The following is a 15,711-nucleotide window of genomic DNA, read 5'->3' as shown; positions in this document are numbered from 1 at the left end:
AAGAATTCTCTTAATGATTCCAAGGGTTTGTATCTATTCCTAGATTACAAAGGCAAGGATCTCTTATTTCAAAGCGTTTATCAATTCCACTTCCGTATCACAAAATAAACCGTAAATCAATTTAAAGGCGGCCGACACAATAAAAAGCATTAAGAACGGAAATAAGTGAAACAATCATATGAATTTCAATCAATAAAATAAACTAGGTCATAATAAACATGTTCATCTAGGTCTACTTATCCCCAACAAAGGAGGGTTTAGTTACACATAATCAAGCAATAAACAATAAAAGAAGAATTACAAGGTGAATTCATGAATAAACCTTGTTAAAACTCCTTCAATGATGTTCCAAGTCGCTCCAAATCGCTCTCCTATGTGTTTCTATGCCTTTTGATCTCCAAAAAATCGTGTTTTTCGATGCGAGACCGAGTTCCTTTAAATATAGCTGTCAAAAATCGGTTACCGATGGCATCCAATCGGTAACCGATTGCCCACTTAAGCCCAAAATAGCGATCCGTAACATGCGAGAATCGGTAGCCGATTTTTGGCCATCGGTAACCGATTTTTCCGGTGTTGAAAGTTGGAAGTTCAGCGGCAAAATCGGTGGCTGATTGAAAATATCGGTGACCGATTTCGACTTCCTCAAACTTGTGTTTTTCCTCCTTTGTGGCTTCTAGCTCCCGGAATTACATCAAAAATGATCCAAACATTACATAAAAAGTGCCTAATAAACTAAGATGACAAGGTGTCATCAAGCTTCTCTATTTATAATACTAAAATATTCTTCCCAAATCTATTTAGGCCCAACAACTTATTCTTCTTTCTATTCTAACCTCCAATTTTACTCACACTAATAATCCTCATATTCTAATAAATAATATTTTTCTATTAAATATATAATAATACACCAAATAACAAATATATATCTATAACAATTAACAAATATATTATGCTAGTAAATACCAACATATAACATAACAAAATATCGCTCAACAAAATATATTAACTAAATTATAAAAAGACATCTAATCTCAACAAATCATATATCCCTCATATACATTGTAACACCCCAAATTTACTGAATATTATATTTTGATAACAAAAGAGATAAAATAACATGTATGTGTCTCCTATCATGTGATAGTTGTTTACGTGAAACTTTTATGTGACTTAGTAATTTATTATAAGTAATGAATAGAAAGAATTGTTTATAAAATAAAAGAAAAAAAAATGGAGTGCCGTAACCTAATGAGCCTGTGCATAATACCCAATAGCCTAGAAAGCCTATATGTCACTACTATATATATATACCTACCTATACATAAGTGTATCTACAATCAAAACCTAATTCTAATACACTTTGTGAACAAATAGTAAAGGGTAGCGCGGCACTAAGTTTGCGATTAGCTTTTGCCTTGTTCATGGTTCTATTACAATCTTGCTTACAACCGTGATTCGATTACGATAGCTAGTGTCATTGGATTAATAAATTGATGGCAGATTCTTTACCTCCTGGATGAGATCCTTTATTTTTATCCGTTAGTTTTTCATTCTTTTAAATCATAAAATATGTCTTAGACTGGATTACGAATAGTTAATACACTATTTATGTTGGTATCTTATTGTATACTCCCTCCGTCCCATATTACTTGACCTATTTAGAATATTTGCACTATTCATGTACCATGCTTTGACTCTATTTTTCTACTAATATATAAAAACAAAATATAGCATATAAGATGTTGTTAGATTCGTCTCGATTAATATTTTCAAAATATCAAATTTTCATAATTTTTTCTACTAGATTATTAAAGAAATTTAAGTTTAAAATTGTGCATTGGCATACGTGACAGAGTCAACTAGGTCAAGTAATATGGGACGGAGGGAGTATTATCTTCAGCGCGTATGGCTATTAGTGGCCATGTTGACCTAAGAGGAGACATGAACTTGTTAAACCCTTTGGATTCCATGTTGCCGTTGAGTTCATAACATTTTGGGAAAAGCTTCAATTCAGGTATGGGGTGAGAGAGAAGAGTTCGAGATCATGAGTGTAAATTAAATGAGATGATCGGGAAAGCCGTATTTCCCAAAATTCATTCGGGGCTCACCGCGACGGTTGTAGCCCTTTGAGAGAATAATTAATTAATATGCAAATTTAGATGTGGGAGATTAAAAGAAGAATTAGAAACATTATTAAGGTGTTGCTTGATTTAAACTATGTGAATATGTGGTATTTGAAGTCATGGATAAATTTGTGGGTGCTTATGCTTGATTTGCCTGCAACTATTTAGATTGACGACTTATTTAATGATTGATATAGATGTGATGTTATGTATTAGAAGTTGGAATTATAGTGGTGCCGTATGCCTAGTATAAATAATAGTTTATTTTTTTTAAGTGATTTTATAGAGATAATAATTGAAATTATTCTTACTATCTTTGAATGTGTTTGAAATAAGATTTATTCTCCTTATAGATGTGTCTTGGATACCATAGTGCTAAATGCATTATTTTAAGATGTGTAAATGAAATATATTATTTGACTATGTGATATTTGAAGATGTATATGATTTAAAGATGTGGTATGTAAAGATGTGATATTTAAGAAGTATAGTTGATGTATTATTTGACTAAGTGTAATTTGTGAATTATTTGATGATGTGAAATTGATGTGTTAATTGATGATGTATAACTCGAAGTGTTATTTAATGATATGTATTTGATAATGATGCTATTTAAAGATGTGTTATATAATGAAGTGCTATTTGGAAGATGTGTGATTTAAATATGTGTTATTTATGATGCTTATGTTGATGCGATGTTTAAGATGTTGATGTTTATCGTTTGATGCCGTTGACCATTAATGTCATAAAGTTGTAAGTGTCGGTCTAAGTTGTGAAGTCGTAAGAAGTTGTCCAAATTATTGGAATCATATAAGTTGTTTAAGAAGTTCAAGATGTCTAAGTTGTAGGAGTTGAGTCCATTGCATACTCATTAAAGATGGGGGCTTTAGGCCCGGCAGCTTTATGCTCAAACTATGTTGGGGGCTTTAGGCCCGGCAGCTTTATGCTCAAATACGTTGGGGGCTTTAAGCCGGCAGCTTTATGCTCACTTGTTGAAGAGTCTAATTACGCTCATATATGTTGTTGAATGGTACCACATGCATTTGCATATCAAGAAGTTTCACTATGATTTAAGTTGTTAAGTTGTTAAGAGTGCATTGTCAAGTTGAGTCGTGTTGTCGAGTCAAGTTGTTAAGTTGTGATGTTTTAACGAATTACTTTGTGATGTCTATTAATGTAATTGTGTGAGACGATGAAGGCGATTATTTGTTGATGTTCTTACGTAGATGGTTATTGGTGACTACATGTGTTGTGACTAGTTGGAATTGAATTGTAACATTGTGTTTGTGAAGTTTTTTTTGGTTCTTAAGTTGTAATGATATTTTCTACTAATATAGATTGAGATGATATAGTATATTCTTCAAGGTTCTGAATATTATGTTTGTGATGTGAAACGACTTTGACTTAATTGCTTACGTGTTCTTCCCATTTTTTTTATACTATTACATGTTCTCGTAACTCACCCCTTCGTTGTTTGTGTTTTGGCTTGGCCCTGCGGTTGCGAAACCGTAGTTATATAGGTTATGAGTCTTGGAGTCAAGTGCATGCCTTTCGTGAGGACTTGTCTTGTGTCGTCGATTATTTTGGGGAAAAGCACCGCTCGATAGTGACACGGGAAAAGGGATATGCTTACTTATTTAATTTTGTGCCGAGAAAACCATTGTCTATGATGTAAAAGGAAATATTTTCAAAAGAAAAAGATTCGATGTTATTATTACTATAATTTTTAATGAAGTGAAATATGAATTATGTTTGTTATGAGTCAATGTGATATCCTAAATTTTGTGGAAGAATTCCTATATCATTAGAGAAGTTTTTATTTGACACTTTCCGCCGCGAATCAAACTCTATTTTTAATTAGATAATAGCAATAATTATTCTTGGGATTTAGGGTGTCACATACATCATATAAATATATAAATATATTCTAAAACTAATTAAAATAATTAAATAAAAAGGAGGGCGTTACAACTCTCCCCAACTTAAAAGAATTTCGTCCTCGAAATTCAAGCACAATAGAAAATAAATTTAGTCATTACTTCTTCCAACAAAACACAAAAACCACATCAAGTTAGTCGCTAAACATGATCACATGGAAAAAAACATAACTACTAACTAGAAAACATGACGACACGACACAACGACTCATCTACTTGGCCGGACGGACCGACCTCGCTCGATACCAATTGTAACACCCCGTTTTCCCAACGTAAAAATTTCATAATTAAAAATCAAAGTAATTCAACTTTAACGGAATGCTACACTTCTTAAAAATTCATAAACTGAATAAATAACAATTTATTCTTCAAAATCATTTAACATAAGTAATTCAAAACTTCGCAAATTTGAATTAGTTCATTCAACATAAAAAGTCTTTGGCACGCAAGCCTCGTCATAAAAATCTCAAGTCTTGTTCAACATGTATTCATAAAAATCCATAAGTAATACGTAAGGAATAGAAATAGAAGACATAATCCCATCCCGTTACGTATCGAGCACCTAAGACACGCTTGTGAGGAGTCCACTCACGACCGCAACTAATCACGGTTACCCGCAAGTTACCCATACGAAGAGCAACATTTCCAAGCGAGAGGGGTGAGATTTCTCAAACAATAATATTAAGCATATAAATCATATAAAGTACATTCAACAACTTAAACTTTTTATAATTCATTAATCATATCTAACAACTTAAACTTCCTTAACTAGTGTCATTAATCTTCTTATATTGGTCGTAAAACTATCTTAATACCAATCATAAACATCTTCATATATTATCAATTACTAATCTTAACATCATCATATAACATCAAATAATAGTCTCCAACAATCATCACATAACATCAATATTAATCACAAACGTCGCCACATTTCATCAAACATTATTTATAAGCATTAACACCTAATATCAAATATAATCATAAGCATCATCATGTAATTTCACATAAGTATTATTATTATCAAAACATAGCATTACCGAAAACAACTTCATAATCAAATTCGTAATCAACTTCATATATCAATGTAACACCCCGTTCTCCCAACAACGTAATAATAATAAATAAAATCGGTAGTAATCACACAACGGAGTGTCACACCGCTAATCAAAATTTCATAATAGAAAATTGTCTATTTATTTAAATACCAACATTTAGAATATCTTAAAAAACGGCAGCGAAATAGTTCTTTAAAAATATAATTTCAACCAAATCCTACGTCAACGAAATTATTGGCACAAAGGCCTCAACGTAATAGACATTATCCTCAACAATAATAAATCCAACAACGAGGTCTTTTCAAAATATGATACATAAAAGAAATGAAGAAGACATTCGCGACGATCCCCATCCTAATATGTATCGAGCCCTAAACACTTGAGCCAATCAACCTACAAGCCATCATTACCTGCACATTACCCACGGTCGAGGCAACATATACGCGAAGGGGTGAGAAACTTATCCAATAATAATAATATATAATTCATCAAATTAATGAAAATAACAATATATCACAACATGCATCATTAATAATGTATATAAGAATACGTATAACAACAACATAATCATTTTCGGCAACAAGGTACAACAACAACAACAACAACAACAACATTATCCACAACGACACCGATAACTCGACAATTCGACAACGACAACAACTCGACAATGCTACAACGACAACAACAACCCAACAATGCTACGACAACAACAACTAATGCATCATGCAGGTGGTACCAATCTACGCGCGTTGAATGCTAAGCATTCCGGGGCATAAGCCCCCAACAAATTGGATGGTTAAAGCATCCCGGGGCATAAGCCCCCAACAAGTGAATGATAAACATTCCAGGGCATGAGCCCCCAACGGGTGAATGATGAACATTCCAGGGCATAAGCCCCCAAGATGTGAGTATGCAAATGGACTCAACTTGTGTATATCAACATACAACTTCAACAACGACGACAACAACAACAACAACAACGTATGTGCCTAAAACAATTATGACACACTCCCCAACTTCGACATTAGACGATACAACAACTTCGACAATGGAACAACAACTTTTATTATACAAAAGTGCTTACACATACATTTCATATAGTACAACCTTCGATAATAATATATTCACTTCATAAACATGGCTTAATAAATCAAGGGAACCTATTAAAATAATTAGAATAGACCCCTAGAGCTCTAAACAAAATTCGGAAAATGGCCGCACAGACCGGGGACGCTTTCGCGACGGAAGGACGCTTTCGCGTCCTCTACAAAAGGGACAGACGCTTTCGCGAGCGAAGCACGCTTTCGCGTCCAAAATGTCGTAACTCGGGATGAGGACGCTTTTCGCACGCTAATGGGACGCTTTAGCGTCCTCGGCAAACGGGTAGGACGCTTTCGCGTCAAAAGGACGCTTTCGCGTCTTCCACAAAAATTTACGGGCAGCTACAAGGTGTGGACGCTTTACGGACGCTAATGCGACGCTTTCGCGTCCCGCTTCGTGTTTCGTAAAAATTGCGATTTCAACATAGTTTCACCCCAAAAATCCTAGCTTTGATCCCTTAATCACCCAAATTGGTTTACAAACATGTTTGCAGGTTTAGTATACATCATAGGGGTAAAACAACCTATATTCATACAATTAAACAACATGTTTTATCATAAATCATCATCTAACATAACCTCTCAAACCCTAAACTCAAGAACAACAATTTCATCAATTTTCAAATTATATATCAAGATTATTGAAAGGAATCCCACCCTTACCTTAATTCAGCAAAAATGAACGAATAGCTATAGCAATCGATTCCTTCCTAGCTCTCTCTTGGTTCTTCTCCTCTTTCTCTCCAAAACCGGTTGTTTCTCAATTGTACGTGAAAATGTTTCGTTCTCACTTTTCTTTCTTTTACTCCCAAAAATACAACTCTTTTCTTTTCTCACTTAACTCCATTAATTTCTATTAATTTCTACTTAATTCCCCTTAAACCAAAATAAATACTATTTCTACCTATTTCTATTTCTCCTATTATTTCCACAAATAATAAGGCAATATTCATTCGAATAAAATACAACTCCATAAATCATATAATAAAATAGCATCATAACATTTATCACACAAAAATCATATAAAATATATATTTCACATAAAATCATATATATATAACAAATAAAGTCATATAAAAATATTCACACATCTACTAAAAATAATAGAATTAAAATGGGGCGTTACAATCAACATAATTATAACTCACGTAACATCTTATCATAAATCATTCATCTTCATTCATCATAGCACTTCATTAATAACTTATCAACTTGACATCTTAACAACTTGACAACTTGACATCTCAACATCTTAACAACTTCGACTCGACTATGCAAATTCTACTTCTCAAATCATCTTAAATCATCTTAGACATCTTCATTATGCATGTGGTACCACCAGGGCATTAAGCCCTCTTCTCTAAGGTCATAAAGGACCTGTCGGGCATTGAGCCCCCATCTCTAAGGTCATAAAGGACCTGTCGGGCGACTATGCAACGACACAACTCTAATGCAACGGCATAACTTTTGTACAACGTAGACAACTTCATGAACATCTATGACATCCTAACATCTTGACATCTTGACAACATAACATCTTAACAACTTGATGACTTCATAACGACTCGACGATTTAACAACTCTTATCGTCTTAACGTCTTAACGTCTTAACATCTTAACATCTTAGCATCTTGACAACATATGGATCATATAAATAATTCATGTCATATCATAATATAACAATATCAAATGATAATAAACAACATCTTAAAACATCATATTCATCAATCATAAACAACTTCATATAACATCGTATTTAAACATCAACAATAATTCACTATGTATCTTTGTAAAAACATAATAAATTATCCACAACATATTTTCATGTCAAACCAAAGCTACTGGAAAGATATCACAAATATCAACAACTTTCATGTTTACAACAAAGATCAATTCAAAACAGAAACATATGAACAAAACGCAAAAACATGAAACGAGAGAATGCCGTCAAGACCTCCCTGTAGTATTTTCATCATAACTCAAATATCGAACATCTTTTTCACGTCAAACGAAAGCCACTAGAAAGCTAACAAAATTATCTAAAACTTTCATGTTTACTCCTAAGACCAATTTTGTACCGATCAATACCAGTTTTCATTTTAAATTCGGAAAAGTTGTGCTGAAAGTCCATAAAAATTCACAAGGACCTACGTACAGTAATTTAACCATAACTCAAGTTCTATAAATCGTTTTGACGTGAGCCCAACAACATTAGAAAGCTAACATCCATACCTACAACTTTTGTTTGTACACCTAAGACCAATTCCGCACCGATCAATACCAGTTTTAATATCAAAATTCGGGCGTAATGCAGATTTTCTTCAAATTTCACCTAATCTCATGGTGCTAACCTCAAAACTACTTCCAATAATCATCCTATGGATTATCTAAGGTCTGCACACAATTTCTACATCAATTCAACAAGTTTTCATCATCCAATCATCAAATCTCTCTCAAAATCCTAATTCTCAAATTCTCACAAACTCTCCCCAACTTGTTAGATGTAATCTAATGATTTAACAACTTAATATTAATGCAAGATAGTCTCACCCTCACCTTAGATTAATTCCCGAATCGGCACCGGCGTTCTTCTTTCCTAAGGTCTTCTCCTCTTCTCTTGACTTTTCTCTTCTCTTCTCTTCTTTCTTGTTCTCCTCTTTTCCAAAAAGTGGTTTTTGGTAAACTCTTTCTAACCTAAGCTTCTCTATTTATAATACTAAAATATTCTTCCCAAATCTATTTAGGCCCAACAACTTATTCTTCTTTCTATTCTAATCTCCAATTTTAATCACACTAATAATTCTCATATTCTAATAAATAATATTTCTCTACTAAATATATAATAATACACCAAATAACAAATATATATCTATAACAATTAACAAATATATTATGCTAGTAAATACCAACATATAACATAACAAAATATCGCTCAACAAAATATATTAACTAAATTATAAAAAGACATCTAATCTCAACAAATCATATATTCCTCATATACATCATATAAATATATAAATATATTCTAAAACTAATTAAAATAATTAAATAAAAAGGAGGGCGTTACACATATTAACCGTTCGCCACCCATGCTTTCATATCCACTTGGTTCATTTATATTAAATTTTATTTTTTAATTAAAGGTCCACTCATGTTCTCTTTTTTATTACCATCCACTCATATTATTTTATAATAATAAATATAGCATATTGAATTGATCAGTCTATTAAGTTTTATTCCTATTTCCAAGTAGAAGCCAACAACATTTGGGAAATTAGGGGTGATAGAGACACCCTAAATCATACATTCAAGAACAATTATATTCTAAAGTTGCAATTTCTAAAAATTTCAAGTACCGCCACACCTCAAGATTTAGTAGTATATATATTTGTTATTGTTTATCTTGCAAACAAAGTAGGAGCAGGAAAATAAAATAGAAGGAAAGCTGTTATAGGATGGACTCTGTTTAGTAAAAACAAAGTAGCAACGATGAGTTGAAAATAGGAGCAACGATTATAGGATGAAACATTTAGCGTCCGGGTTAACTTTAATAACTAAGAGATAAGATATCTCTCCGTTTGAAAATAAGATTTTGATTAAATTGATTAAATTAATTAAATTAAATAGGTTTAATTAAACAAGTGTAATACGGTAAAAGTAAGCGTAGAATTTAGGTTAAAATTAGGGCAACGGTTAGCGTCCAGGTTAACTTTAATAAATAAGAGATAAGAGATAAGAGATCTCTCCGTTTGAAAATAAGAATTTGATTAAATTAACTAAATTAAATAGGTTTAATTAAATAGGGGTAATACGGTAAAAGTAAGCATAAAATTTAGGTTAAAATTAGGGCAATAGTTAGCGTGCGAGTTAACTTTAATAAATAAGTGATAAGAAGATAATAATAATAATAATAATAATAATAAGAAGAAGAGAAAGAGTAGGAAGCATATAAGGTTAAACCGAGAAAATAAGCATTTGAGTTAAAACGGTAAATCTATGCAATAGGTTTAGGTTAAAATTAGGGCTAAAATATTCACCCGGGTTAACTTTTATATATAAGAAGATGTTAACTTGTGCCCTTAAGGCACAAGATATAAGGGCACAAGATAACAACCTAAAAATATAATTAAAAAATAAATATTACATCGAAAAGATAAGTTTTTAACCTTTTAAAATTACGAATGCACAATTTCTAATACTAAATTTCTATATTTAGTTTCTTATCTTGTGTCCTTCCTTAGGGTACAAGTTAACGAGACCATTAAATTTAAAATTATAATCATACCCTTTATGTTGACTTTATTCTAAAGGAAAAAGGGTATCTTTTGTCCAACTAAAAGAGTGATGGGTGCTAACACACCTTCTAATTTTTAGGTCGGTGTGTATTAAAATTATATATATTTCCTCCAATCACATTTATTAAAAAAAAAACTTTTTAGATATATTGAATAATTAATGTACACTGACCTATAAATGTGACTAGATACATTAATTATTGAATGTATCTAAAAAGTTGTTTTTTGCTTATAAATGTGACCAAATGGAGTATATAATATAAATACTAACATGTGCTCCAAGGGCATTTGCTAAAGAATTTAAAATAGAAATAATTGTCTTGAAAGTTGTGCATTCAACTTTATTCAACATTTCAAAGTCAAAATTTAATATTTTTCTCAAAAAAATACAAGGTGTAACTAGCAAATACAAAGAGAATTTCCTAAAAAAAAATAGGGTTAAATATGTTTTTAGTCCCTATAAATATATCAACTTTTCGTTTTTGTCCCTCTAAAATTTTTCTTCAACTTTTAGTACCTATAAAATTTTCAATCACTATTTTTAGTATTTTTTTTAATGAAATTGTGCAGATATGTGTAGAATATTGTATAAATCTTTCCCAATAAAAATTAGAATTTTTTAACAAAACATAAATTAAATATGAACTTTTAACCGTAAATAATAGAAAAATTATTATTAAATTCAGGTTTTGTTAAACAATTCTAAGTTTTTTTGGGAGTGATTCTTAAAATATTATGAATTTCTCTCCAAAATTTTATTAAAAAATATGAATTCTACATATGAGTTTACTTTAAAGAAGGGACCAAAAGTGAAGATGGAAAATTTTTAGGGGACTAAAAGTTGAAGAAATTTTTTAGAGGGACTAAAACGAAAAGTTGGTATATTTATAGGGACCAAAAACATATTTAACCCAAAAAAATATAGAGAGAAATAAATATGTATGAGTAGTCTAACAAATAAAACAAGGTGTAACTAGCAAATATGTTAGTGGTTTATCCATTTAAATACGAGGGAAACTTTCCACATTCCATCCACTTTCTTACTCTGTCTTGTAAAGTTGCAAGAGTTGACTTCAAATCTTTTCAAGTTTCATCATAAACAGTGAGTCAATGTCTTCTTCATCATCATCATTTTCATCATCGTCGTCGTTGTCGTCCACTCCTCAACTGATCTACGACGTGTTCCTTAGCTTCAGAGGCGAGGACACTCGTCGTACCTTCGTTGCTCAGCTTCACCGCGACCTCTCAACAGCTGGAATCAACACTTACATCGATGATCGGCTTCAAAAAGGGACAGAGCTGGGACCAGAGCTATTACGAGCAATCGAAGGTTCTCGTATTTCCATCATTGTTTTCTCCAAAAACTTTCACACATCTAGCTGGTGTCTTAAAGAGCTTGAACACATCATGAAATGCCGCAAAGATTATGGTCAGGTGGTTGTGCCTGTTTTTTACTACGTTGACCCATCTGTTTTACGTCATCAGACAGGTGATTTTGGAAATGTTTTGGAAGAAACTGCAACAAAAAGTTTCTCAGGAGGAGGAAGGAGATATTCTGTGTTGTCCACTTGGAAGATTGCACTTACCCAAGTTGCAAATATATCTGGTTGGCATATAAAACGATTCGGGTTAGTTTACTGGTTCTTTTTCTTTTATTGCATCATTTTTCAGCTTATAATAATCTTTCAAATAATTTATATACTTGTTCTGTGTGTTTAATCATTATATCGAAGGACTGAGACTGAAGTTGAACTAATTTCTCAAATTGTTGAAGACATTAAGATAAAGCGAAACAAAAGATTATTGAATATTACCGATTTTCCAGTTGGATTGGGTACCCGTGTTCAAAAAGTGATCCAGTTTATTGAAAATCAATCAAGCAAAGTTTGTTCCATAGGGATCTGGGGTATGGGTGGGTTGGGTAAAACAACCACAGCCAGAGCTATCTACAACAAAATTCAGTGCAAATTTGTGCATCACAGTTTCGTTGAGAAAGTTAGAGAAGTTTGTAAATGTGATGATGGTGATAAAGGGCTTATTCATTTACAAGAACAAGTTCTTGCAAATGTCTTGAAAACAAATGAGAAGATAGACAACACTGCATCTGGGATAACCAAAATCAAGGACGCATTTATTGGGAAAAAGGTACTAATTGTACTTGATGATGTGAGCACATCTCAGCAAATAAACGCCCTATGTGGAAACCCTATATGTTTTGTTCCGGGAAGCATATTGATTGTTACATCTAGGGATGTACGCATACTTAAGTTACTAAAAGTTGACCGTATCTATAGGATAAAGGAAATGGACGAGAACAAGTCCCTTGAGCTTTTCAGTTGGCATGCTTTTGGAGAACCACGTCCAAAAAGCGACTTCGGTGACCTCTCAAAAAGCATAGTTAATTACTGTGGAGGATTACCACTGGCTCTTGAAATCATTGGATTTAAGTTACGTGACAGGTCAAAACAAGAATGGGAAAGTGTACTTAAAAAATTAAAGAGAATTCCCGATTATGAAGTCCTAAAGAAACTGGAAATAAGCTATGATGGTTTGAAGGAAAATCATGAAAAGCATATATTTCTCGACATATGTTGTTTCTTTGTAGGTAAGGACATAGCCTATGTTTCAGAGATTCTAGATGGTTGTGAACTTTCTGCTGGTGTTGGAATACCTATCCTCATAGAGCAGAGCCTCGTAAAAGTTAAAAAGAATAACAAGCTTGGAATGCATGATTTGCTACGGAACATGGGAAGAGAAATTGTTCATAAAAGATCAATAGAAGAGCATGGGAACCGTAGGCGATTGTGGTTTCACGAGGATGCACATAAAGTATTGACAGAAAATACTGTAAGAACTTTCTCTCTGTAAAATTTGAAACTTCTGATCATCCTCCATCTTCTTACCGAAATTCTTTGTATATTTGCAATTATATCATTCTTATTAATAGGGGCCGCAAATATTTGATGTGTGTTTGCATTGTTATGTTCAATTATTCATTACAAACACGTTTGTGATGCTTCTCTGTAGCTTTTTGTATCACTTTCTAAGAAGCAAACAAAAAATGTTTCCCCTTCCTACCTCTATTTTTCCTGTACGTGCAGGGAACAAAGACTGTGGAAGGATTGGTTTTGAAGTCGCAAAGCACCAGCAATGTTGACATCAACACTACTTTCAAGGAGATGAAGAATTTGAAACTCTTACAACTTGATCGCGTTGGTCTTACTGGAGATTTTGGGTATCTTTCTCAAGAACTGAGATGGCTCCATTGGAAGGGATTTACTCTCGAGTCTATACCTGATGAATTTAATATGGGAAAACTAGTTGTTTTTGAGTTAGAACACAGCAATATTCAACAAGTTTGGAATAAAACCAAGGTGTGAATTAAATATTATTTTGAAACTTAAATTTAATAACTATAGTAATTGTTGCCACCGTTAATTTTATTTTCATTTTAAACATTTATCTTCTTGCAGCTTCTGGAGAACCTAAAAATTCTCAATCTCAGTCATTCTATACACTTGAAAAGCACCCCCGACTTTTCAAAATTACCGAATCTTGAAAAGCTCATTATGGAGGATTGTCCAAATTTGTCTGCGTTACACCCATCCATTGGGGATCTCAAGAATATTCTTCTGATAAATTTAAAAGACTGTACAAGTCTGAGCAATCTCCCAGAGAATATATATCAATTGAAATCTTTGAAAACTCTCATCCTTTCTGGTTGTTCAAAGATTGACAAATTGGAAGAAGGCATAGTGCAGATGAAATCCTTGACAACACTTATCATAAAAGATACAAGTTTCCAACATCCGTATTCAACAGTAAGATTGGAAAGCATCGGGTATATATCCCTATGTGGATCTGAAAGATCATCATATGTTTTTCAGCAGGTCCTAGATATGCTCTTACCCCTTATGTCCCTATCTGGAAACATGGCTTCATCTTTATCTCCCATCAATATACAGAATAATTACTTGGGCTTTCTATCACCAATAGTGAGCCTTTCACAACTTAGAACTGTTTGGATACAATGTCACCCAGAGATAACTCAAGAATTTAGAAGAATTCTTGATGATCAAGCATCGCAAATCTCAAATCTTTCCTCGAGATCACGTTTTTTTGGAATGGCAAGTTGTCATTCTATTGACAAGAGCATATCACAGGTTCCTTGTATTTCCTCTTGGCTATTTTGTTTCAACTAGCTTCCTAGTTTTAATAGCTTAATTACACAAATAACTGAACTTATGCTTATGATACAGGGATTAACAAGCAACAGCTCAAGCAATTTTTTCCTTCCAGTTGCTAATCATTCTTCTTGGTTAGCCTGTATAGGTGAAGGACCTTCGGCACAATTTCAAGTTCCTAAGAATATTGATTGTCACATGGAGGGAATAATCTTACGTGTTGTTTATTCATCAACATCTGAAAACATAGGAGATGAATGTTTTGCTGGTGTTTTGATCATTAATTGCACAAAGTGCACCATCCATGTTTACAAGAGAGACACAATCATGTCCTTTAATGGTGAAGATTGGAAGAATGTAACTTCAAATCTAGGACCTGGTGATGATGTGAAGATTTACGTAGCTTTTAAGCATGGATTGATTGTTAAGAAGACAATTGTTTATCTAATATCTGGCCAGTCAATTGTTGTGAAAGTTGATGATCCTAACATGGAAATGGAGCCATCACCAAAGCCCAATAAAAGTTTATTTACAAGACTTCCAGACAGAATGGGTCCATGTTTATGCTTGAACGAACATACGAATATAGGTTTGGGTGCATGTTTATGCTTGAACCATAATACAGACGGATAAAGGTTTGAACAATTTTTGATTGGACATGCCTTTGCCATAAAATGTCTGGCAATATTTTTAGGGAGGGAGAAGAGACAGCCCTATGCTTTGTATATTAGGGAATTTATGTGCTTACTATTTTGTTTCAATTAATGAGGTATAAAGCTATAATGAAATATCTTCTTTAGCTCGTAATTTTGGGTCCTTTTTGTTTCGTTTACATGTCATTGGTGGCATTCATTTTACATAATTCCAACTAATTTATTATATGTCAACTCATAGACTAGGCATGCTAAGTATTGTAAATCTTCATTGTTGTGCAGCATTTTAAATTTTCTTTCTAGAAACAAACATTACAAAGGCAAATACACTGATATTACCCCTAAAGAGTCATCCATATTA

The 15,711-nt window shown here is 32.8% G+C and overlaps 1 protein-coding gene across 1 annotated transcript; it reads left to right on the top strand.

Moving 5' to 3' along the window:
• Window positions 1-11,543: 11,543 nt before the first annotated feature.
• LOC146896637 (disease resistance protein RPV1-like) lies at window positions 11,544-15,504 on the top strand. The gene is made up of 5 exons (XM_085737383.1): window positions 11,544-12,141; window positions 12,247-13,360; window positions 13,615-13,887; window positions 13,987-14,676; window positions 14,773-15,504. Exons 1-5 carry the CDS (start codon window positions 11,624-11,626, stop codon window positions 15,328-15,330), a joined length of 3,153 nt encoding a protein of 1,050 aa, XP_085593509.1. The 5' UTR covers window positions 11,544-11,623; the 3' UTR covers window positions 15,331-15,504.
• The last annotated feature ends 207 nt before the right edge of the window (window positions 15,505-15,711 follow it).

This window comes from Medicago sativa, chromosome 8 (assembly GCF_051527215.1).
Source record: "Medicago sativa cultivar Bolivia chromosome 8, Bolivia_mono, whole genome shotgun sequence".
NCBI lineage: Eukaryota > Viridiplantae > Streptophyta > Magnoliopsida > Fabales > Fabaceae > Medicago > Medicago sativa.
Note: the sequence above shows the minus strand (reverse complement) of the source record. Positions and strands in the feature narration are given on the sequence as shown.